This window comes from Drosophila melanogaster, chromosome 2L (genome assembly GCF_000001215.4).
Source record: "Drosophila melanogaster chromosome 2L".
Taxonomy (NCBI): Eukaryota; Metazoa; Arthropoda; class Insecta; order Diptera; family Drosophilidae; genus Drosophila; species Drosophila melanogaster.
Genome location: NT_033779.5, coordinates 3,267,037 through 3,289,829, shown reverse-complemented (window position 1 = coordinate 3,289,829; position 22,793 = coordinate 3,267,037). Strand labels below are relative to the sequence as shown.

Genomic DNA, 22,793 nt, shown 5'->3' with positions numbered 1-22,793 from the left:
GTATAAATCAAATCCAGCATATCTGCGAAATGTGCACAAAACTTTACGGGCAAAACACTTTTGCTTTTATTTCATTTATTTATTTTGTGGCTGCCTCAAGACGCTGCACCACCGCCTCCGGCAACCTTGGAAATTTATGTGCAACACTTGTTACACATACGACATGTTGGACGTGTGCAGCGGCTAAGACAAATCGATTGCTGTTGCAGCCACTTCTTTTGTGGCGCAAACAATGGCAAGGGCGTAATTTATTGAACACTTTGTTGCACTTGCCACCGCCGAGCAATTCTCGGACTTAACCTCGAACTAGGGTCAGATAATCCCCATTTCCTATTGAGATTTATATCGGCTGTAGGTCCTTGAAACTTGTAAAAAATTGCCACTCTAATTAATTTTCCTTTGAGCAATTAAACGAGAATTTTTTCGTTGTGGACATTTTGTATAAACAGGGTTAATTTATTTTATTGAAGGACTGCTTTTGCTTTGAAAATTGTAGAGCTTATCCAGCTAGGAAAGTCTGAATTTATTCAGAACTGAAAACTATGCTCAAAGCTAACAGCCCATTCAAAATGAAAGGATTTTTCATGAATGAGCAACTATGTTGTTTTTCTTGATATCCTTGTTATTTGGTTATTTGGTAAGCTTCGCCAGGATAAACGCACTTCTGGCATGCAAACATTATGGCCGCCATCGGATTATTAATGGACTATGCGCATTTTGTGCACTTCATAATTTATTTCTCGCCATTAATGAAATTTTAATTGTTGCAGCCAACGCAAACAAAATGTCGTAAAATTTATTGACACTGTATGCGAGAATGAAATTATAATGAAGTTTTCGAGCGCAATTACCAAAACATTTATTAAGTTTATGGATTTTGCCATGGCTTTACTGGCTGCAACATAGAATGCTTTGGCTATGGGTTTAATTGGACCATTTGAAAATGTCTGAAATTTAAGCAGAACAAACAAAGCCGGAAACAAAGGAAAACCAAAGAAACTAAGACAATAAAATTGAAATTGTTTTGCAATTGCATTCTGGTTGCCTGGATTGTTGCTTCGTTTGCTTTGGGTTTCTATTCTTTCAATGGCATACTGCCCCAACGAAATGTGAACTATTTGCACTAAGAAACTGTATGGCGGGTATATTTTAGCTAAATATGTTGTGTATGATCCGCCTAATTGGGCAAGCTTAAAACATGTTTTAAGAGTTAGGTTAATTAATTGGATAATCGATTTATTTTGCCAGCAGGTTTAAGTCGACAAGTCCACTTTCGCCGCCAACAATGAGAGCTCCGCATTCCGGAAGTGAACTATCCTTTCATTCGCATCCGCTGCCGTTGGACAACCGCACACAAGCAGTGCGTTTCCGGTTATGAATGGTCGATCTGCTTTTCAGTTCGATTGTCTGCGGCTTTAGTGAAATGCAATGTGCGCTGTTGTTTGGCTGCTGTTCCATTGAAATTGCATCCTGTTTGTTGGCTGCCAAAAACTTACATAAGTCCGGAACAGCAACAGTTTTTTTTTGTATGCCACACAGGACCAGGATTCGACTATTTGAAATCCGTATTTGTAGATTTGTAACCAAAAGTGTTGGGGGCTTAGCTTTCAGGTGGACAGCAAAATCGTTTCACTGGCTTCTAATTCTATTGCCCCATCGCCGTGTTCCACTTATTTTTAGCTCTTTACCGGCTACCCACTGAAAATGTGTCCCGAGTAAATATGGAAATCCTCAATCACAACAACACAGCAATATTGTGTCCGTCTCCACTTGTTTACTCTTGGGCATTGTGGCTGCCAAAAAAATCTATTTTGGTTAGTCTTGCGGTTTCCCCAGTTGGCACATAAATATGCATGAAGTAGGGATGTGGCCAGTGAATTTACATAATGGATATTTAATTGATTTGGGTCTGCTTCAGTGAATTGACACGAAGCATTTGTCGAACCATAATAATCAAAGATTTATGTTCAACGACCGGCGCATAATAATAGTGGAAATCAATGTCTAATTAAACTGAACATAAAATCTATTTAACACAAATATAAAATTACTATGAAATCAGAAATATTGTTAAAATACATAATTTGATATTCTCTTTTTGCGCATTTCAAAACGGAAATATAAAGCAGAGACTACTTATTAGATAACACCCTGAAGGGAATAGTTTATGGTGAATATGTTTCTGCTCGTTGCCAAAGTCCCGAGAATAACTCCACTTGGCCATAACTTCGTCTCAGTACTGAGTACTTAATTTGGATTACATTCTCTAAAAAGGGCAAAGGGGTAATAAAATCTGTTTATGCTCGTTTTATGCCAGCCCAAGCTGCGAAATATCGCACAGCTGGAACCATGGGACTGTGCTCCGTGGCATTTTTGGCATTCACTTTTATTGTGCGAGTGGTTCAAGGTCTTCAGGCCGGGCTTACATGGTGGGTGGTGGTGCAGAGCAGTTTTGTCTAAATGGTTGCAGTCGAAGGGATATTTGGAATTGTGAAACTTTCGGGCCAAAACTAAAGATGCATAAGAGAGTGGTAATCCCGGCAAATGGCGTCTAAATGCCCAAGTTCACCCAGAGGCACTCGAAGTGCCCTAAATGTCTCCCTGCCCTGCCACTTATAAATGAGCGAGTATTTATATTTTTCATTTTGCTGTTTCTATCGCAACTTTTGCCGAGTCTGGAGCATTTTGCCATGGAAAACAGCCGGGCAATTTTCCATGCCAGGAAGCAGCTGCTCCCAGTGCACTTGGCACCGCAGAAGCCATCATTTAAATTACTGAATTTCAACTGCTCCGACATCAATCAACAGCGTCCAGTGGCAGCATTAGTTTTAGCCGGGAAACTTTTATAATTGGCCGCTATAAGGAGAATGCCGAGTGCAAGGTAAAGTAATTAAAGACGAGCATGGCATTGGCCCGAAAAATCCCCTAATCAAGCAAATAAATTGGGTCTTAACCCGGTCTTTGTGCCACTTTCAATAAACTTTCCAGACGCACCCAAAGTTATCCAGTGCAAACTGCCAGCAGAGACCAACAATTAGCTTGCCAGACTAATCAGGCCTTTGATATGGCTTCCTAAATGCACGTATTCATTAGAATCTGCCCCCTCCAAATGTCTGTTGCATATTGAAATGGACTCAAATTGTGTCCTGGCACATGTGATTAGTAATTCAGTTCGACTGATGCGATGCTAGTCGTATATCCTTTCAGGCGACCGGAAACAGGAAGCTCTTGCAACTCTCGTTGCAATTAATTTAGAATTTTTGCAATACGGTTTCGTAACTCAGTCAGGAAATTGACAGATCCGATTGCCATTAGTTGCACTGACTCCCTTGAGGGTAAACTACGTATATATTTATTTTTTACTTCACACAAGACAAACTTCAGTCGTAACATTATTAATAGTTTTTACTTTACAGCTCTGATTGAAATCGTTATTTATATTCCACAAAGCCGGACATTAATTTCTTTTGTAAGCTCCAATGAAATTGTGACAGCAATACGCATTTTGTCACAACACATTGGCGGTGCAAAGTGTCCATTACTGTGAGGAAAATGAAATTGAAAATGCCACAGTCCGCAGTCAGCCTGTGGCGTTATGAATCTGCATTGCATTTTGAAAAGTATGCAAAAAGTATTAAAAGCCACACAAATGCAGATATTGCAAATATGAAAATCAGTATGTGGGCCAAACTAAAAGTGTTGTCGCTGAATTATTGCAGGCGAATTATAATTTCATTGTATTTTTGGGGATTAGATACCAACACTGCTGTTTACAAACGAAAGTAGACACTTTCGGAAACAATTCCATATATTTATTTTGTTCGCTGATTATGTGCCACTATTTTAATGGCTTAATATTATTTTTTGTCGTTTCAGAGAAGTTGACAAAGATTTATGGCATACTTGAGGCGTCGTCTAGCAAACACAGAAGAGCATCATCAATTTTAATAAAACCCCCATTGTTTTCGCACATGCATGTGTGCATTTGAGTTTGAGGATGAGCAAGTTTTTTTTTTATAACACAACTTCACTGCGAAGAGGAAACATTTGTGAGGCCAAGATGGTGGTTAAATCGGAACAATATTGTACAAATTCACTTAAAGTTGAGTTGCTGCACTCTTCATAAAAAATTGTATTGCTCATAAAATCCAAACTAAGCCATAGAGACAGCAATGCGCTATTATATTTCCATTTTGGTAAGCTAGATACAATTGCGAATTCCACAACTGGCATATGAAAATTGATTCCGCTCCGCAGGATTTCCAGCTGCTTTTCCCCCAGTACCATTTAGTTTTGGCCAACAATGCTCGCCGATAATAACTTAACAGCTTTTGTATTTGACGGCCATTTAATACAACGAGGCGGAGCGAAATGAAACAAAGGCAATGACAGCTGCGAAACAATTGCACAACTAATCAATGACGACCATCAATGGAGTGCAGTGGAAAACGTTAGGAGGGGGCGAGGGGAGAGTAACGAAAAAACATTAGGAAAACAATTAAACTAATTGACGGCAATTTATACGCGGCAAGGAGACAGAAATAAAGCGAAAACAGAGGGCCAGCCGAGAGAAACTTGCACAAAAACCAAAAGTTTTATAGGAGAAAATTGGAGCTGGAAAGTTCTTTCGCAAAGTAAACCGCTGAAAATGGGGGCAGCGAGCGGAGATATTGTGATAAAAAAGGCAGCGGGGCTCCATTAACTTGGCCACTAATGAAACCGCATTGAAAGAGCACCCTGCACCGGCGGGGAAAAAGCTGTCTAATTGACACTGTCTGCTCTGAAATGCGAATTAATTCACTGCTCGGGAAATTTCTGATTGCATCACTCATACGACCCGTGCGCCACCACATTAAATGTGCCGATTGTCAGCGCTTATCGCAAGGCTGAGCGGCGAGTTTAATTAAAGTCCGTATTTAATTTAAGCTCAAGTATGGTTGCAAAATGCACCAGTTTCCTACCTTCCCCGCAGTTCCTTCCCAAAAAAAAACACACACACCGTTCCTAATCCCATTTCCGACATGAAAGGCACACACCCACACACAAAAAACCAAAAGCAACTCAAAGCCAGCTGAGTTCCATCTTCCTGGCGTACTTGTGGTCCTGGCGGATACTGAGGATACTTGCTCAAGTGCTCATAGAGAGTTAAAGGTGGGGCTTTTAAAAATGTTAATGTATTAAATATAAAACCTCAACAAATTAAATACACTGTTCAAGTTTTCAGCCTCAGAAAACAACACCAATGAGTTGATTCACATTTTCCGCGTTGATGAATTAAATCCAGAGAGATTCTCACTGATTTCACTTAAATTGATAAGAGGCGGCATCGAGTGCAAATAATCTTTTCCATTCCTTGAATCATTGCGAGCCTCGATTGTCACTCGATAATGCATTGGCTCATTTTCCGCATTTATAGCATTTATTGCCTGATTGTACATTAATATCTGATGACACTTTTATGTTGTGCGATGTCAGCTCAGTTTATAATACAGCTTCATATGGCGGCGTAATTGCCATTTCCCGATGCATTTAATAAAGTCCGAGATCGTTATTATCGCACTGTCGCCAAATTGCGCACTAAATTAGTTATTGGTATTTCGCTTAATAAGAAAAATAACCATCTTCAGGGCAATTCAAACACAAATTCCGGCAATCAGCCCGAGTCCTTGGTATACTCGTCCTTGGAAAAACTTCCATAACAGACCATTACACTGGCAAAGCTGTTTGCCGTCCGCATTGCGGTGTCCTTAGCTGCTTGTGCAATTGCATTAGGGGATTGCCCACTTCCCATCCCGCTGGACACGCCACACACCACACACCACACACCACACACACACACATATACATATATAATATTTATTGCACTTTTGTTTACCAAGCGGCGGGATGTGTGAAGTTTAATAAATCTTAAATCTTGCCTTGCAGCATTTCCCGGCTCTTGAAATTTATGCGACCTTTAGAATGTGGCAGCAATGTTATCGGATGAGATAAGTGCGTTATCACAGTGGCAGCATCAACGGCAAGTGGCTTATCCGCTCATCCCGCACCCAGAATCCCCGATCCACTTAGAGTCCTTCGAAGGCGGAGTCCTGCTGTTTGCTTTATAGCCCACCCGCCTGCCGAGTGTGACACACGTCCATACATTTATTAGCATATTGGCAGCAGCCAACTCCCCGCCTAATGATGCAGAAATGTAAAACAACTGGGACTCGGAGCTTTGGAGCCATGGAGCTCAATTTCAACGGTTTCCCTACATTGCTCCATCTCATGCGGAGCGCAGAGGGATTGTCATTGGCAATTGCGATGTGGCATACTGATTTTGTTATTCTACGAGGTGACTCCGCGTGACGTACGCGCTTTTTTTTATCTCGCAAACGTGCTGCGAAATCGAAAACTGGAAAATAACCGGGGTGCAAAACTATCACCGGAAATGCGAAATCATCGCCATCAAGTTTTGTCCAGCTTGCCGAATATCTGTGTGGGAATTTCCTAATAAAAGTAAGAGTCATGATGGATACTTTAAAAACTTGAATTGCACGCACTGAAATATTACCCTTACATATAACAAAATGCATTTTTCTCTCTGTCTTTCAGAATTTCAAAGTTATTGGTGAGATTTTCCACCTTTCTGCGGAATGCTCAAGTTACCAGTAGTCGAAACTCGAGTCATGCCATGAGTTCCTCTGAAAGGGAATTTCCCTTGACTCAAGTATTGAAGCTGAGTGTCTAAAGTTTTTATTGAAACTTTTCTTTTGGGCAGCAAAATGGCGAACAGTACAGCTCAACGCCACAATCCTGAAGTAAAATTAATTGAAATTTATGAAAATGTATTTTTTCAAGTCAATAAACAAAAAGTATCCTCTTTTCAACAATTTACTTTATATTTAATTACATCACGCTAAGTCCCCTTTTGCGTTTTTTCCATAATTCGATCGTGAATACATTTTTTTTTACTCATCTTATGATTGACTTCTATGTCTGCCTCTTGGTGAATGCCAAAATAAATGCCAATTTATACACCTACTTGGCCAAATTGAATTACACGAAATAGGCTTATGTCTGCCAGAAATGAAAGGTAAACTCAATTCTCTGGCAGTGGCTTGCAATTTTGGCAACAAAAGAGAGCCAAATGTGGGGAAAATGGGATTCAAAATGTATATTTTAACGGAAAGTGTAATAAACCTTTTGTTAGCGTTATAAATATATCTATGTTTATTATCTTTTGTGGTTAAAAATTAGGGCGAAAGCAATCGTTCATTAACAAAATTAAGCTACTATAAATTAAAGACTCTCCATCTACCCAGACAATTTATTCGTCAGCTTTTTCATACCCATTTTCATTTAAGTTAAAAGTTAAGAGTCCTCCTTCGGAATGCATGAATGCATTTCGAGGGAAATTCAAATAGAAGCCAGATGAACGGATCAGCCTGAAGTGAAAGGTAAATGCGTGAATAGTTGGCTGATTAAACGAGTGCCTAAAACACTTAACAAATATGCCAAGTGCCCTCGAACTCTTTTCACTGTCGCAGGCAGCTGAATAATTTGAATGCTTTGGACCCAGTTGAGTGCATATCCATAGTGACTATTAGGGAATAGCAACTTTTCGCAGTGCAACTCCTTGGCAATCCGTTACAATTTTCCCGCCGACGTGCCAACAATTTTTGGCCACATTATCGCACGCCATTTAAAGCACTCATACGCAGTGTAGGCCAATAACCGGGGCATGATTTTGGCACATAGCTGACGATTTCATTAGGCCAGGCAGCAAAATATTCGCTCGGTTGGCAGAAAGTTTCACCATCACTGGAAGCACCACTTACCAAAAACAAAAGATAAACATGATTTCAATTTGCTGCCACGAAATGTATTTCTCCATCCCAGTTCTGGCTATTGTAACCCCGTCTTTAATGACGGAAGCCACTCAAAGTTCGACATGCAATTAATGGCGTTGGCCCAAACTGTTTTGGTTACCTCAGTTTACCTAGTGGGCACCACCACTGGGCGTCCAGATAAATCTCCCTCTGCATATTTTCACCAGGCGAACGCAGGCACAAGTTAAAAACTTTGCAGCAACAGTGCCATGACAGGCCATTCATTAGCATGCAAATTTGAAAATTTATCAGCTGGTGGTCTACGCTCCTGCACTGAAAATAAGGTATTCTAAGTAAAGACTACCAAGAAATGAATAAAAGTAATGATGTATCAATTTTACCATTAAAGGCTGTCTTAAGCGATCTGCTTAATAAAATTATATTGAAAATCTCCAATTCCTTCATATTTTACCATTCAAATGTTTGATGTTTAGAACAACTTTTTCCCAAGTGCTTGTAAACTTCCTCTCATGGTGCAAATTCTGGCTGTGGTCCTGGTTTGGGTACTGGTCCTGCTCCTGCGAGCGTAACTAACCCATACTCCTTGGAGCGAGGACTGCATCTGGGCTAGTGGAAGCTTCACTAACTGCATCAGCTCACATGACAAAGTTTGTAGCACAAATTATACACAGATCGAAATTGGGGCCAGCTGGAGGAGCCCTTAGTCTGTTGGTGGAGCATCTGCTCTGGGAACTACATATTTATGGCCATGACCTCGCAAATTTGCTCAAGTGCTTTGGTTTGACGGCAGTTGGCTTCCCACATTGTTGTGGTGGTTCAATAAATGCGAATGAATTGTTCACTTTCGGCAGTCATAAATTTTATTAAGGAGACAAACATATACATTTTTCTTTAGAAAAGTCTTTTTAAGTAATGATTCATAAACATTGAGGGATCCAAATAGTTACGCATTTCCTACTCAAAAGTAAGTAGCCCAAAAATAACCACCTGACGCGTTTGAAATTATCTGCAAATTACATGCCATTTTATTTTAATAATGGCGAACTTGGCCGTCTTCCTTGGTCTATTTTTCTTATCGTAAAGTTCAAAGAGTGGGCTGGGAAATTATATGGTAAAATCGATAAAACAAGAGTGTATGTGTCTTGGCAAATATTGACAGAAGTTATTGATTACAAACGTAAACAGAGAGGCGTCTGATATGGCTGCACTGATTTTAAGGCAACTGATAGTGCCAATAAACACTGTTTTGCCCATTTGGTAGGAGTGCTTACTCAGGGTCGGAATGATGACCCTTAGAGAGATAAGATACTTGCTACTGTCTTGGTTTTCGGGCATGGAATCTCTGCTAGTATCTGGGTATTAACTAACCACAAATTTACGTGTGCCCGGGGCGTTGGCTATCTGTATCTGTATGTTGGTATCAAAAGCATGAGGAAGACCCCGAAGATAAGTATCGATGTCTGGGTTTGGTTTCAGTTTTCCCAGAACTTTGCTGCCATCTGCACAACTTTACTAGCGGTGGATTTTATTACAGCACCATGAACCTTCGTATTAAATTAGCAGCGGAATAAAAGTTCTTATGTGAAGTTGTCTTTGAAAAAATTTTAAAATTTACCTATTCTGATAACACATTAATGGTGGACCGCAACAGTGGAGTTCAATACGAAAGAATGCCGACTGTTACTTTCAGGTAAAGTTACCAAATAGAATCAGAATATTCCTATAAAGAACTTCCCTGGTTAATATGATCATGTACTATTAATAAAATGAACTCTAATCGAGATACTTAAACCTGTGAATTTTCGTTATATATTTTGCTAAATAAATATGGCGTAATATTTACACCTAAACTCGACTTGCCATTTCGATTTCAGACGCTTCGTAGATGTGTTAGGTCTTTCATAATATTTTGACCAACTTTTTAACACTTGTCACGTAACTTTCTCTGAAGCTGATTTGTCAACCTACAGGTTTTTACTTTTTATTTACCCAAATAAATTCACCTACAACGTCACATAGTACAATGAAAAAAATTAGGAAGCCTAAAAAGTGAATCATGTGGGTAAACATTAGCGTTTCTGGAGATCGCCAAACTGATCTGATCCAGTAAACAAGCCAAGAGCACTGAGAGTCAGACTGCTAAATGCTAAAGTGGCCGAGATAACCGACGAATTCTGCTATGAGAAGGCAGAGCTTTTTACAACTCTATATATACGATAATTAACAACATTGACGAGCTTGTTGTGATGACGTCATATTGCCGTCGTATAATTACAGATTTCAAAACAAATTCAAAAATCCAGTACTATGTACAACATGCGGGTACATGATTCAGGTCCGACTGATGAAGTGCCAATAGGCTAATAAATTAGAGCAATAATAGGACTGCAATAGATGTATTTACACACACGGATCACACTCATACCTGTACGGTAAAAATAGCAGGCTAATAATAACGCTAATCAGTTAGTCAAATATCGTCTGCCCGATAGCTCCGACAATTGGAGTAACTGCTTCAGAAAGTCTCAGTCTTCCCACTGACACGAGTCTGTAAGGGCGCGGAAAATCGCGTCTTGGAGATCGGTGATCGCGATCCGTTTGATTTCATAAATTAAATTGCGACTCGGCCCGGAAATGTCGCTAATTAACTTGAAATCCAAAGACATGTACGATGAACCCATTAATCTGTGGAGGACCAAACAGCGCGTCCATTACCACCACGATGTGATATCGAAGGGAAATGAGTTAGTTTCGCATTCAAATTCTCAACTGGGGTGGCACATATACACAGCGAGTTTTGGCTATAGAAGATCTCAAGATAAAGCTATTTGTACCAGACTAGCAGACAGTAGACTTTTCCATTCTAAATATTTTGGAGTACTATATCTTATCACAGTGGTTCGTCAAACCCCTATAGATGTCGTTCTATGACATTAGCTCTTTTTCGTGTGAAAGCCCTGGCTCAAATTCCAGACACTGATTGCAGGCAACAAAAGGAAAACGTGATCACTTAATGTTTATGTAAACACCAAGAACTTATCTACCCCTTGATTGATGGGACAACATACCCCCTTTTATCTGTCCACTTATATACAAATTAGAGGTATTTCCGAAAGAACACGCGTGGTTTCTTAGCCAGCTGAGTGATAATATCTCAATGGACGTGCAGAAATCGATCAAAAACCAATCAAAGCTGCGAAATACATGAAAATGTGTGCGATTCCCTCAGGGTCAGGTTGAATCCACATATTGATAATACCAGGCACAAGAATCCAAAGTCGGAATAGAAAATTCAGTTCATCGGAAAGCATTGAACCTGTCGGGTTGCGTGTATATGTGCCACTGGTCGGAAAATTAGATATCCCATATCCTTATTTCGCTCCTCAAACAGCAGCCACAGATCCTCCGATGCCTGCGAATACATAACCATAAGTGCGCCAAAGAAGTCGGGTTCGTTCTCGAGATCCCCGCCAAGCTCGCTGCCCACCTCGGTACCTGGTACACCTCGTCACTCTGTGGCCGCCACCTCGAATCAAGTGATCCGTTACGCCCGAACGTCCTGTGATCACTGCGGACACCACAGCATTCCGGTCATGTCGCCGCATCCCATCTCCCCGCTGGCCAAGTCCCAGACCAACCTGGATCTCGTGGAGCACGGCAGCCAGCGGCAGGCCCTCCTCCCGCTTCCCACCGTCGGGATGCACCACGAAGACTCCGCCTGCACCTTGCAGGTGTCACGCAGGCCATCGCTGCTCCTCCAAGAGATCCTCACCCAGCGACCGCCGCTCTTTGGGCGCAGGGACGGCAACGGTTTCCTGTCGCCGAGGACTGCCAAAAATGGGTACATTTATGGTTCCCTAACATAACAAAGTCATCGAACAGCATTCAAATCGCATTAGAAACTAACCAATATTATATGTTTTTATTCTTATACTTCCCAAATTGGCTTATTAACACATTACGTATTTCTAGACCTTCTATTTCTTATAGTACATATAACCTCTTGTGTTTTTCAGTAACCTGCAGGGAACAGCGAGCGGCAGCACAGCGACCATAAATTTCCAGAGTGGAGCCACCAGTGCCAGGAATGGATCCACGGCCTTTTTCGACAATGGGGCCAAGAGCTTTCAGGCCAAGCAACAAAAGGATAAGAACCGACGCACTGGCAAGTAAGTTGTGGAAACTAAAACTTTATGATCTGGTAACTAATCTCGTAAATGTATCTCTTGTATCTCAGCGATGCCATAAGTTCAGCACTGTCGGCAACCTATTGCAAACTGTTGGTACTGCTAGGCGTTTGTCTGCCGATCACGGAAGTTATATCCGATCAGATACCGACCTATGTGTACCAGGGATTCTACGTATACCTCTATGTGGGCAGCATACTCTTTGTGATCTTTCTGTACATTAGTGCCTTCCGTAATCGATCGCTCTTCAATGCCTTAAAGGACTATCGTAAGCTATAGGGGATTTCTTGTTATAATTTGGTCAATACAAATACGATTGTTCTACATTTGCAGACGAAAAGAACAGCAATGTGCATCTGAAGCACAAGGTAACCCATTTTGGCAGCTTTTACTTGAGAGTGGGAGCCATCGCCTTCGCCATTGGAACTATGGTGTATTCGGGCCTGGAGTTTGGCCAGTTCTTCGAGCTGAATGGCCATCCCGGATGCCGGGATGTCTTCGTGGCCATTACACCCATCTGCCGGATGGTCCTGTGCATCGCCCAGGTGCAGTTCATCTTCTTGAACACCACCTACATGGACATGGCCCGGCACAAGGTGACCTCCCGCTTCGGACTCATGCACATGGTGGCCACCAACTTGTGTGAGTGGCTGTACGTCCTGGTGGAGGAGACCAAGCACGAAATTTTCCACATCAGCCAGCACGAAGTGGATCCCGCCCACGACCTGGTCATTCATAATAGCTCCATGAGTAGAACGGACTGGGCCGCTGTCAATGAGTCCCTGCATCAGCATCATCATCATCATGCCCTTAATAACACCCTGGTGGCCAATGTGAGTTCTGTGATTGTGAATATGACCATTACTCCGTCGCCCACGCCGGCTGCCTTCAGCGGCTGCTCCCGCACCACGATTATGGGTGCTCTGGTGCAGCAACTTTCGCCATTCCTGTTCCCCTGCACCATCGAGTACTCCCTCATATGCGCCGTAATCCTCTTCGAGATGTGGAAGACGGTCAAATCGATTCCGGACATCGACAAGACGCGCAAGAATTCCGTCAAGCCCGCTGCTGCCAAGCCTGCCCATCACTTCTCCGTGGACTGTTCCCAGTCGCACAAGGGACTCTTCTTCGGGATCCTGATCATAGTCATGACCATTATCTCGATGATCATGTACTTTGTGCTGTACACCCAGCCGGGCTATGAACTGGTGGCCACACAGGAGGTCACTCTGTGGGAGACCTTCATGTACTTTATGTGCGCAGCGGCTGTGATAACGGGTGAGTGAATATACAAGTTGTTGTGTGGACCCACCTACATCGATATTTATCTTTTTTTAGGCATGATCCTCATGCGCGATCTGCGCTACATTAAGAACACCAGCGACGAGCACCACTCGATGGATCTGGACAATCTCCTGCTGATTGTGGCCCAGACCGGGGTGTACCTGTACGGAATGTTCAGCATCCTGGGCAGTTACTTCGCCAAATGGGACACAGTGCCCGACCGGGTGGAGGGCATTATAGCGGAGGTCTTTGGAGTGGTGCAGACCTCGCTGCAGACCATGTTCATCCTGCATTCCAGCCATCGGCGCTGCAGGGGCACCAATCAGGTGAGAAGGAAGCCCGGCAGGGAGATCATCACGTTCTTGCTGGTGGCCAACATTGCCATCTGGTTCGTAAACACCCTGATCAAGGGACGAGCCGTCTTCAGGGAGAGCCATTTGGAGTTCTTTGGAGTCTGGGGCTGGACGATCATCACCCACATCTCCATGCCGCTGGCCATTTTCTACCGCTTCCATTCGACCATTTGCCTCTTCGAGGTGTGGAAAATCACGTACAAGGCCAAGGCGCATTAGTGGCCTAATCGAAACTGTTGATTAGTTTTTACAGCTTACATTTGAATAAGTTAGTTTAAAACTTAGTCGACTAATTGTGAACATTAGTTAATTTATGCATATGTGCGAAATTTGTTGACAATGCTAGCACAAAATAAAGATTTAATTTATTCAGCAAGATGGTTTGTTAAAAGTTTTAATTTATATCTATTTATTTGAAGACTTTAACGCATATATAATCACGCTAATATTACGTGATATTGTTTACTTTCTAGTTATCAACTAAGGTGTCAACAGATTAAATGTTGCGATTGCCCAATTTCAGTTGACACTTCAAATTGCCAACACATTTTAATCAACTGAAAGTGAAATTATAGTTATAGCTCATTAAATTTGTAGCCAGATAAGAAAATAAATCGCTGTTCCGATTATTCAATTGATTCCCTAACGAATTACCTTTATCCATGAACACCTCGGAAGAAATCGTGTGCACCAAAAGCGAAATCAGGTATTCGTGTTTCAAGTTTATCGTAGCGAATATAAATCTTGGCCCACACAATTGACAAATCGGCATTTCCTTTTCCTGTTGCGTGTGCACCGCCAGGAAAAATGTCAAAAAAGGTAGACTATTGAAAGGATGTGAATGGGGGCGGGGCGGTGAAATGGGACAATGTCATGGGCATACATTTGATACGCCCAGAATACTGGAACTGACATTGATGTGTGCGGGTTATTTTAGGCAAAGGACCTTCGAGCGGAAACATTAAGGTAAATAAAAAGGTATCGAACCATGAAGCTGATGAATTGGCGCATTTAAATTATGTATTTATGTGGAAATCGGAAAAATTGCTATTCAGGTGGCTTACACAGCGATAATAAACGGGCAATTCGGGGTTAACAAATCGAGTGATATATGCCTTTATCACGTCCTTCCGCTGAACACGTGATTGGAATATCAACAGAAAGTCCAAAGCCAAACAATCAATTTATTTAGTAGACTTTAAGCTACCGATACTCTGACCCGCCATTATACTTCATAATTAACAATAAAATGAGAAGAAACAGAAGGCAAATTTGTGTTTTTAATAAAATTCCGGTCACGTGCTGAGAAACTTAATGGCAACTCAAACACAGGACGAAACTCACATGTTTCACACGTGACTTACGCGTATTAAAGATGCAATTATCGAGTAAATAAGAGAATCGATGAGAAGCCAGCAACTGAAAAATAAATAAATTTTAATAATTCTCCATTTCAATGGCGTGGTACTTTAAAGATGTTTATTTTAAGATTTCACTAAACAATGGTCGGATATGTGTATTTGCATCAATTTTAAATCCAGAAGTCGTTTAAATACCCCTTAATTAGAACCCATTCGTAACTTTCAGCAGACACGTGATAATCACAGGCAAAAGAGTATAAAACGAGCAAAAGGTGAACTGAGGAAACTAATTAGAGTACTGTGAAGCGAATTGAAACGGCACAACATTCTGCATTATAATTTAATCTAGAGTGTAAATAACTCCACAGGCTACCGACTCTAGATCAAGTTCAAGACGAAACAACTCCATTACATTGGGATTTCGTGGGGTGGGGGCAATGTCAACAGACTGCCACGATTGTCAACATTAATAAATCAGCTGGGAAAAATTGCAGTCGATGGCGCTTTTTATGATGCCATCACAAACGCGCCGACTATTCCAGATGTCAACCACTGCCCCCCCCCCCCCCCCCCCCCAGCCGGAAAATAGAAAATGGAATCGGGAAAAGAGCACGAGCGAAGGACTTGTAAATGAAAATGACGCGGAAGCGCTAAGGACAATGACGGACGTCGACGTCGACGTCTAGGATGACGAGTTTTCAGTTTTCAGTTTGAAGCTGATGGCCTCCCAGGCGCCTTTTCCCGCCGGAAATGACATTGCCATGGAGTTGACACCGCCAGCGGAAGCGGAAATTTAAAAACAGGGCAAATGGGCTAGCAAAGCGGGCTAACAACCGGCGAATGCTAATCAAGATGGGAAGTGGGGAAAGGACTTCGGAATTATCGAAGAATGACCAGGAGTCCAGATTCATTCAATCATCGCTGGCGTAAATGTAGTCTTCAATTTTTGGTAATTAATAATTATTTATCCGCTTGAATGTGAATAAGTTCGTTCTCCATGACTTGTTAAATTTCTGGTAGGGAAAGTAGTTCAATTCTGGCCATCTGAACTTCATATGTGGCCAAAACTTTATCCAGTCTTGCTCTCAAGTTTTGAGAGGGCGAGGAGTTTTTATTTGTTCGATTTGAAACTGAATTTCCAGTTCCGCCAAGTTATTTGAAGCCAAGAAGTTTCTAGCCAGATATTGTTGCCTAAAGTTGCAGCTTGCCAGCTAAAAGCTGATGAAAACTTGCGCATATACGCAGTGGAAATCTATCAAAATTGCATGAAATCAATTGGCAAGAAATTTAGATACAACTGCAACTGAAAGCCAGACAGGAAAATGTGAGTTCTCTAAGAGCATTCAAGCTGCAACAGAAAGCCAGCCAGTAAATAGAAATAAACCCATTCACTCCCCATCAAATGAAACCTAAGAGGAACGAGCATCACGTAGATCGAGAGCATTTTTCTTATCTTGAGGACAGAGACTGAAACAAAACGTGTTTCTGGTGGCAAATCCTTGGCGGCTCCCCTGTTTTCCCTCCTTTTGCACCCCAAACACGTAAGCCACGCACACGGATGGCCAAAGACATTAGGACGACACAATTAACCTTTTTAAAGGAGGATGTCAACAGTTGGTGACGGTTTGTGGTGTCATGGGGTTGGTTTGGATCTTAAAGGGCGTCGAAACAAACCTTGTGTAATAATTTAATAGAGGTAAAGAAAGTGGATCCGGACCATAATGTTCAAGGAAACTAGTTGGAGTGTTCTAAAACGAACTGACTTACAATAAATATACATATAATAAATAATAATAATAATTGAAGTTTATATGTATAATGCCCAACGCTTGATGGAAACTGGAAGCTTTAAGGTTAATGAAATCAGCACTGTCTTGGGAAATTTAATCTCAACGTTTAATTTTTTTTTTGCAAGCACAGTAAGGCAAGTATTTTAAAATTGTAATAAGCCACCAAGGACACCTTGAGGCACTTTCAATTTGTCCTCAAAGACGTGCACGAGAAACTCCCATTCAATCTGGCCACAAAGCAAGCACATGGGACGGAAAGCATACAAGACTCTCTTGAGAGGGTAAGGTAATATTTTTTGTTGAGTAGAAAATTAAACAGAAGCTTATCCGGGCGACGAGACGACTGACATATCATATTGCAATGCGACTTTAAAGATTAAAATTCGGGGAACTCGAATCGGTTTAGAAGTAGACAGGTAAAGTTCAGCACTTTGTTTTAGTCGAAGCGAAAAATGCAGCTATCAAATGTTAATGAATCGTGCAAACTGTCCCCTAATTGGATATTAAACTGCACCGAACTTCAATTGTATTTTGCAGGGGAAATTGACATCTTGCAATAAAAAATTTAGTGGCCATATCTAGTTATTGCAGTTATTTTTTATGTCCGCATTTTACGACAGTTGCCCTGCTCTCTGGGAGCTGGAAAACAATATTCAATTGCGATGCAAGAAATGCGCAAAGCTGTCAATCATTGTCACGGTTTTTTATTTCTGTGGCGTAACACATGGCGTATGAATGATTGGCGAAGTAGGTAAACTATGGATATGAGTAATAAAATAAAAGCAAATGCTGCAAATGACAATTCTAGAGTCAATAAGCCGGGGCACAAATCCCAGCAGCCGAATAATGAAAACATATCCTTAGGACACACATAGAAGCTCACTCGTATATCAATTTTATGGGCGGAAAATAACTTTCTCAACGTGTGAAAAATGGTAAATGGTGATAACAAATCAAAGCTCTGCCCGCAAGCCATCCGAAATAGTTCCTCTTATCTAAATATTTCACCTTTTTTCTCTGTAAGATACATATATGTGGCGAGTATAGTAATAAAATATTTATACTCTCAAATTCAGAATAGAGACGCAAATGTTCGCTAAGCTTGGCTTTTTCGTTTCGGCCATTCTTCCAAACCATTGACTGATGGAAATTTGATGGAAGGTTCACATCACGTATACGCCCCAGGGGACGTGCCAAAATTGAAACTTTCGTTGGTCAACAAATGTGACATATTCCGAGATTTATTCTTTAAATGTTGGTTTGATTTTACAGCAGTTATGAGGGAGAACAGATAACCGAAAAAGGAAACTGAACACGGTGTTTAATTGTTAAATATTTTGTTGTGGGAACATTATATGTATGTTATATATATATAAATGATAAATATTTAGAATGCATTTACCGAAGACCATTATATTTCACCTGGTGCCTGACGTATGTGCTGCTCCGATGCCAACTTCATCATCATCCTCTTTCTGGCCAACAGAGCTTTCTCGGTGGGCGACATATTGGACACAATGCATCTTATGATTTTGATTTTCTCGCAATTCTCATCAGTAAATGATAGTTTTCTATATTTTTGGCAAGAGGTTTCAGGCACAGGTTTCTTATTGCTAGAAGAAGTCCCCGCACTTGCCATAGGACTAACTTCAGTCGATTTTGGTTGAGAAGGTAATGGATCATCCGCAGATATTGTTTGTGATCTGCACACTCTTTTCTTCCCTGTTGGTGAGCTAATGACATGTTTTTGCTTAAAAGTTTTCTTTAGATTAACAGGACTATTGGGTGCTGTTTCAGATGTATTCCTCGCAGCCCTGTATGACTTGGGAGATGGAATAGGCGACAGAGAATAAGCTCGCTGGGAACTAGTCTTTTCTTTTTTGGAAGTCTTATGCTTAGCTTTATGTCGCTCCGTTTCAGATCGAGATTCTTCAACTAACTTCCGTGAGCTTCTAGAGCTAGATGAAGGAAGTTCTTCTTGGAGCTTCGGCCTTTTAGCGGCAGTTCGGGAAACATCTGGGCTTCTTTCCAGGCTACTGCTCGGACTACGATATCTCGATTTCCTTCCTTCCGATTTTGGTTTTTTAACCTTTGGCTTGGTTTCCGTTTTTGACTCAGAAGCCTCTGAATTTTTGTTTGACTTCTGATTATTTGTTAAGTCATTGCCAAGCTGAAAAATTTGATTATTATAAATACCATTATTTTATCAATTGCCTAGCACGACTTACCAATAAACCAACGTGTCCCATTGCCACTTTCATTGCTGGCATATTGGGTAAAAGGCCTAATGCGAATACGTTTGTGATTGCGGTGAAGTTGCCGCACTCATCGCAACAGTATCTAGAACAGGATCGTGCCAATTGCTGGCAAAAGACTGTGAAGCAGGTGCCCCTCTTCTTGGAGTTTTCGGGAGGAACATACTTCGACCAATCCCTAAACATGTTGCATTGTGTTCCCTTCGATTCGAAGAGCTTTTCAACTGCTGGTTTTTGAGCATCGTCTGTGACTTTATCCTCCGGCTTTGGATTCTTTTTCTTCGCAGTCTTTTTTGGTTTTTGATCCACCTTTTCAGCGTCTTCTGTGGGCTCTTCAGTAGCATTTTCATAATTGACTGCTTTCTGTAACTTCGTGGATTGTCTGCTTGGATTAGGTACTTCTGAAGGACGCTCCTGGACGAACGTGGATCTCCTGCGTGGATTCTGCCTGACACCGATTGAATTGATAATCCTGGCTGTTTTTGGAGTTTTTGAATTTTTTGGAGTCTTTGGAGTTTTTGGATTTTTTGGAGTTTTTGGAGTTTTTGGAGTTTTTGGAGTTTTTGGAACTCCTGTGGTGGATGGACTCTTCTTATAGGTGCACTTTAATAGTGGATTTTTGCGAAAACACTCGGTGCAGTAGTAGGTGTCGTGCTGTTCCCCGATATTTGCCGGCAATCCGATGCAATCTCCATGGAACCACTCGTTGCAATTGTCACAGCATCTATATAGGATCAAATACTTCGGTTACGAGCAAGGATGAGAGACATCAGCTACCTACATCATAAATCCATTGATGTGGCTCTGGCGACAAATGCAATACACATCCTTGGAGGATACTGCAGTATCGGCTTCCTGATTATTATTATTATGTGTTGGTTATTAAGGCGCATATATCTCAATGCTAAAGAAACTTACACCAAAAACATTTATTTTCTGAACTGGGGCCATTTCTGATTTCCGAATATCACTCACTTGAACAGAATACTTTTTTAATGTGTTCAGTCCTATTTCAGCTTTGATTGCTATGACTCGCCTACTTTTCCCATTTTTCGATAAAATAAAAGTGTGACCCCCCGATTGGCAATTCCATATGAAGCTCGGCGAAACAGAAGTCACGCCACAAAATATTTTTTATTGTATTTCGGTCGCTCAGAGCACTAAAAATTCATGCAACTTCGATGTGCTATACTGCAATTGCAACTCCATTTCCATCAGACTCTCTTTGGGGCATGAATTATTTATTTACGAGTGCACATGGTGCAATTCTGTATTATCAGTTCACTGCCTGGCGGTACATTTTCAATGAACTTGTCAGGACTTCTTGCAAACTAGGGACGAAAATTTTGTCTCTGAGGCCCTAGTTCATCTGTCATATCTGACAGTTAGTCTAAATAAATATTGTCTTCCAACCTAAAATAAACACTAAACAAATCTTAAAATTGTAGATGGGTTGGTAAGAAGAAACTTATTCAAAAACGAGATTATGTTTCTAATTAGCTGCTTCCAGAGTCGGTCTGCATTTAATTATTTTACAAATTTTGCCTGTAGTTCCTTATCGCATTTAGTGCTTGCGCAAGCAATTAATTTTCTTGTTTACCCACATGGCCAACAATTTTTGGAAGAACCCTTTAGCTAATGCTGTTTTTATGCCCACCCACGTTGGCTTCTATCTGTTTCCACACTTTTTTTTTTTTTTTTTATTTTTCGAGCTCCCTCCCAGTGGAGCCATTAACGTTTTTCCATCATGTGTCTGGTTTTTGCAATTTAGATAGTTGAATTGCGCCATTGCTGCACTTGGCACAGCGCAAAAGTTTGATGGAATTTAAAATTAAATAAAATGCTCCTAAATTCCCTGTTAAGCTAACGCGTATTACTCGGCAAATTAAGCATTTATAGTACATGTGGGCTTAAAAAATCAACGAAAGGCAGAAAGCCTTTCAGGAAGTATTATTGGTTATCTGACACACCCAATTAGCTGACTTCCGATCGAATTAAGTCGCCCCCCCTTTTTCCACCGCATGTCGCATATTTCATGCCATAAACATTAACCCACTCGATTTTATGTCACAATCGCTCTGGCTTTACTTTTGCATCGCACCCCAAAAAAAAAAGTGAATTGCACGTGGCACGAACAACATTTTCATATGGCATTTACACTTATCAACATTATGTTTGGCGACGCCTGTTTGTGGTTATGTGCCACACATTCGGGCTAACAGTGGGTATGAATAATTGAATATTCCTCGTTTTTGCTCTCCGTTTTTTTGTCCAGTTGTTTGATTAATTGTGCACACGCCGCGTGTCCTCGCGCTGGGTAAAAAAACGAGATGGCTTCATCATACTTTAAGGCCGGTACAGCAGATGAATACAATTGCATTTTGACCGCAGAACGACGGCTTCTGACCTAAAAAAGAAAACGATTGACAGGTGCACAAAACGAATGTTGAGGCTCAAAGGCAGCAGCACAAAAACCGTACACAATATTGTGTAAACATGGCTTGCTCAAAGCCAAAAATGATTTGAATATGGCTACTTAGATGAAAAAGTACGTGAAATAAAATTGATGGAAAAATGCTTTAGAAAATAGGGAAAGTGCGATTTCATTAAAATTTATGTTGGTAATTATTTTCAAAACTAGTAACTCAACCAATAAGAGACCTTAAGAAAGGGTAGATAAACTTAAGATTACGAGTAGGAAAAGCAAATACCACAACTTCGATTTGCATTTGGGGCTCGTAAAGGTAAATTTTGGCTGAACTGTCTGTCGGCGAATGGAAAATGCAATCGACAAGCGTTTTGAAAGGCAAGAAACTGCTTTTGTGAGCAGTCAAAAGGCAGCAATAAAATTACTTGCGTCACACAACGAGCAGGGATTTGAAATCGAATTGCAGGCAGAGATAAAAAAAAATGCCAGGAACACACACTCTAATATTGTACGTACATATGAGCGTACTGGAGATTGCGGATGTAAAGTCCTGATTAAAGAATTTTTCTTTCAGCTCGATTTGCATTTTCTAGCCAATCTGCTGAAGAATGGAATTAGGGGATTTTTGGGATTCCGGCATTTCCTGCAGCAAAATTCAGCTGATTTTTAGTAGCTTGACCTCTTAAAAATACGATGCACCATTTTAAATGACCCACGAAAAAACTAAGAAGAGCTACGGTAAGGATCCTTAAAGCTTGCAATTTAAAACAACAATATTTACGTTATTGGCTTAATAGTCTTGTTAATCTTGTTTAGAGGCAAATTGGCTTATAATTAGTTTAAGATTTCTAAGCACATATTTCACCAGCAATTACATGAAGTATTCGTTAAGTTATACTACATATATCTTGAGTCCATTATTTCAGAAATCCAGTAATATAAAGTAATAAAAGCCAACTATTAAACTACTTTTATGTCGCCATATGATGTAAAGTTTCCTTTCAGAGTCTTTAACTATGAAAGTGCAGCTATAAAAAGAAGTCTTCTTATGACTTAAGAAAACGGAAATGGAAGTTGCCATATAAATTCTACTAGAATATAGAGTAACATGATTGTAATAATTTTAAAGTAATAGATTTCGGATACATCTGAAGTTTATGGTAAACAATAAATGGATGTTTATTTGAAAAATGCTTTTAAAGCGTGAGAAATAAGAACAAATTTAAGAAAAGAAAACTTCTACGAATAATTATATTAAGTTTTAATGCTATGCCGGAACTGTGGTCGAAAGCAATAAATATAT

At 40.7% G+C, this 22,793-nt stretch overlaps 2 protein-coding genes and 2 long non-coding RNA genes across 8 annotated transcripts; 1 reads left to right on the top strand and 3 right to left on the bottom strand.

Moving 5' to 3' along the window:
• Positions 1–1,238: 1,238 nt before the first annotated feature.
• Positions 1,239–2,008, bottom strand: lncRNA:CR44485 (long non-coding RNA:CR44485). Its single transcript, NR_124044.1, has one exon. It is a non-coding gene; the product is annotated as a long non-coding RNA:CR44485 (long non-coding RNA).
• A 7,287-nt stretch (positions 2,009–9,295) lies between these two features.
• OtopLb (Otopetrin-like b) lies at positions 9,296–14,030 on the top strand. Of its 4 annotated transcripts, none has more exons than NM_001298651.1 (6): positions 10,360–10,576; positions 11,227–11,673; positions 11,849–12,001; positions 12,070–12,287; positions 12,353–13,297; positions 13,358–14,030. In NM_001298651.1, exons 1-6 carry the CDS (start codon positions 10,467–10,469, stop codon positions 13,873–13,875), a joined length of 2,391 nt encoding a protein of 796 aa, NP_001285580.1. In that variant the 5' UTR covers positions 10,360–10,466; the 3' UTR covers positions 13,876–14,030. The 4 variants fall into 4 exon arrangements, with proteins under 4 accessions (NP_722888.1, NP_001285580.1, NP_608758.1 ...); NM_134914.3 differs by having other exon boundaries at positions 11,224–11,673; NM_164531.2 differs by lacking the exons at positions 10,360–10,576; positions 11,227–11,673 and adding an exon at positions 9,296–9,522.
• A 3,993-nt stretch (positions 14,031–18,023) lies between these two features.
• CG3347 (uncharacterized protein) lies at positions 18,024–20,393 on the bottom strand. 2 transcript variants are annotated; one of them, NM_164530.2, is made up of 4 exons: positions 19,981–20,393; positions 19,844–19,917; positions 19,036–19,786; positions 18,024–18,977 (listed from the first exon to the last, which is right to left on the bottom strand). In NM_164530.2, exons 1-4 carry the CDS (start codon positions 20,011–20,013, stop codon positions 18,219–18,221), a joined length of 1,617 nt encoding a protein of 538 aa, NP_722887.2. In that variant the 5' UTR covers positions 20,014–20,393; the 3' UTR covers positions 18,024–18,218. The 2 variants fall into 2 exon arrangements, with proteins under 2 accessions (NP_722887.2, NP_001285579.1); NM_001298650.1 differs by having other exon boundaries at positions 19,981–20,109.
• Positions 20,394–21,183: 790 nt separating this feature from the next.
• On the bottom strand, positions 21,184–21,561 carry lncRNA:CR44484 (long non-coding RNA:CR44484). Its single transcript, NR_124043.1, has one exon. It is a non-coding gene; the product is annotated as a long non-coding RNA:CR44484 (long non-coding RNA).
• Positions 21,562–22,793: the final 1,232 nt, after the last annotated feature.

What these genes read in the sequence shown, in the direction of transcription:
- OtopLb (NM_134914.3), top strand. Translation starts at nt 10,467, where the DNA reads ATGTCGCTAATTAACTTGAAATCCAAAGACATGTACGATGAACCCATT. An exon ending in GTGATATCGAAGGGAAATGA is followed by an intron (nt 10,577 to 11,223) that starts GTTAGTTTCGCA and finishes CTCCTCAAACAG; the next exon opens with CAGCCACAGATCCTCCGATG. An exon ending in AAGAACCGACGCACTGGCAA is followed by an intron (nt 12,002 to 12,069) that starts GTAAGTTGTGGA and finishes CTTGTATCTCAG; the next exon opens with CGATGCCATAAGTTCAGCAC.
- CG3347 (NM_164530.2), bottom strand. Translation starts at nt 20,013, where the DNA reads ATGGCCCCAGTTCAGAAAATAAATGTTTTTGGT. An exon ending in AGAAAATAAATGTTTTTGGT is followed by an intron (nt 19,918 to 19,980) that starts GTAAGTTTCTTT and finishes AATAATAATCAG; the next exon opens with GAAGCCGATACTGCAGTATC. An exon ending in TGGGACACGTTGGTTTATTG is followed by an intron (nt 18,978 to 19,035) that starts GTAAGTCGTGCT and finishes CAAATTTTTCAG; the next exon opens with CTTGGCAATGACTTAACAAA.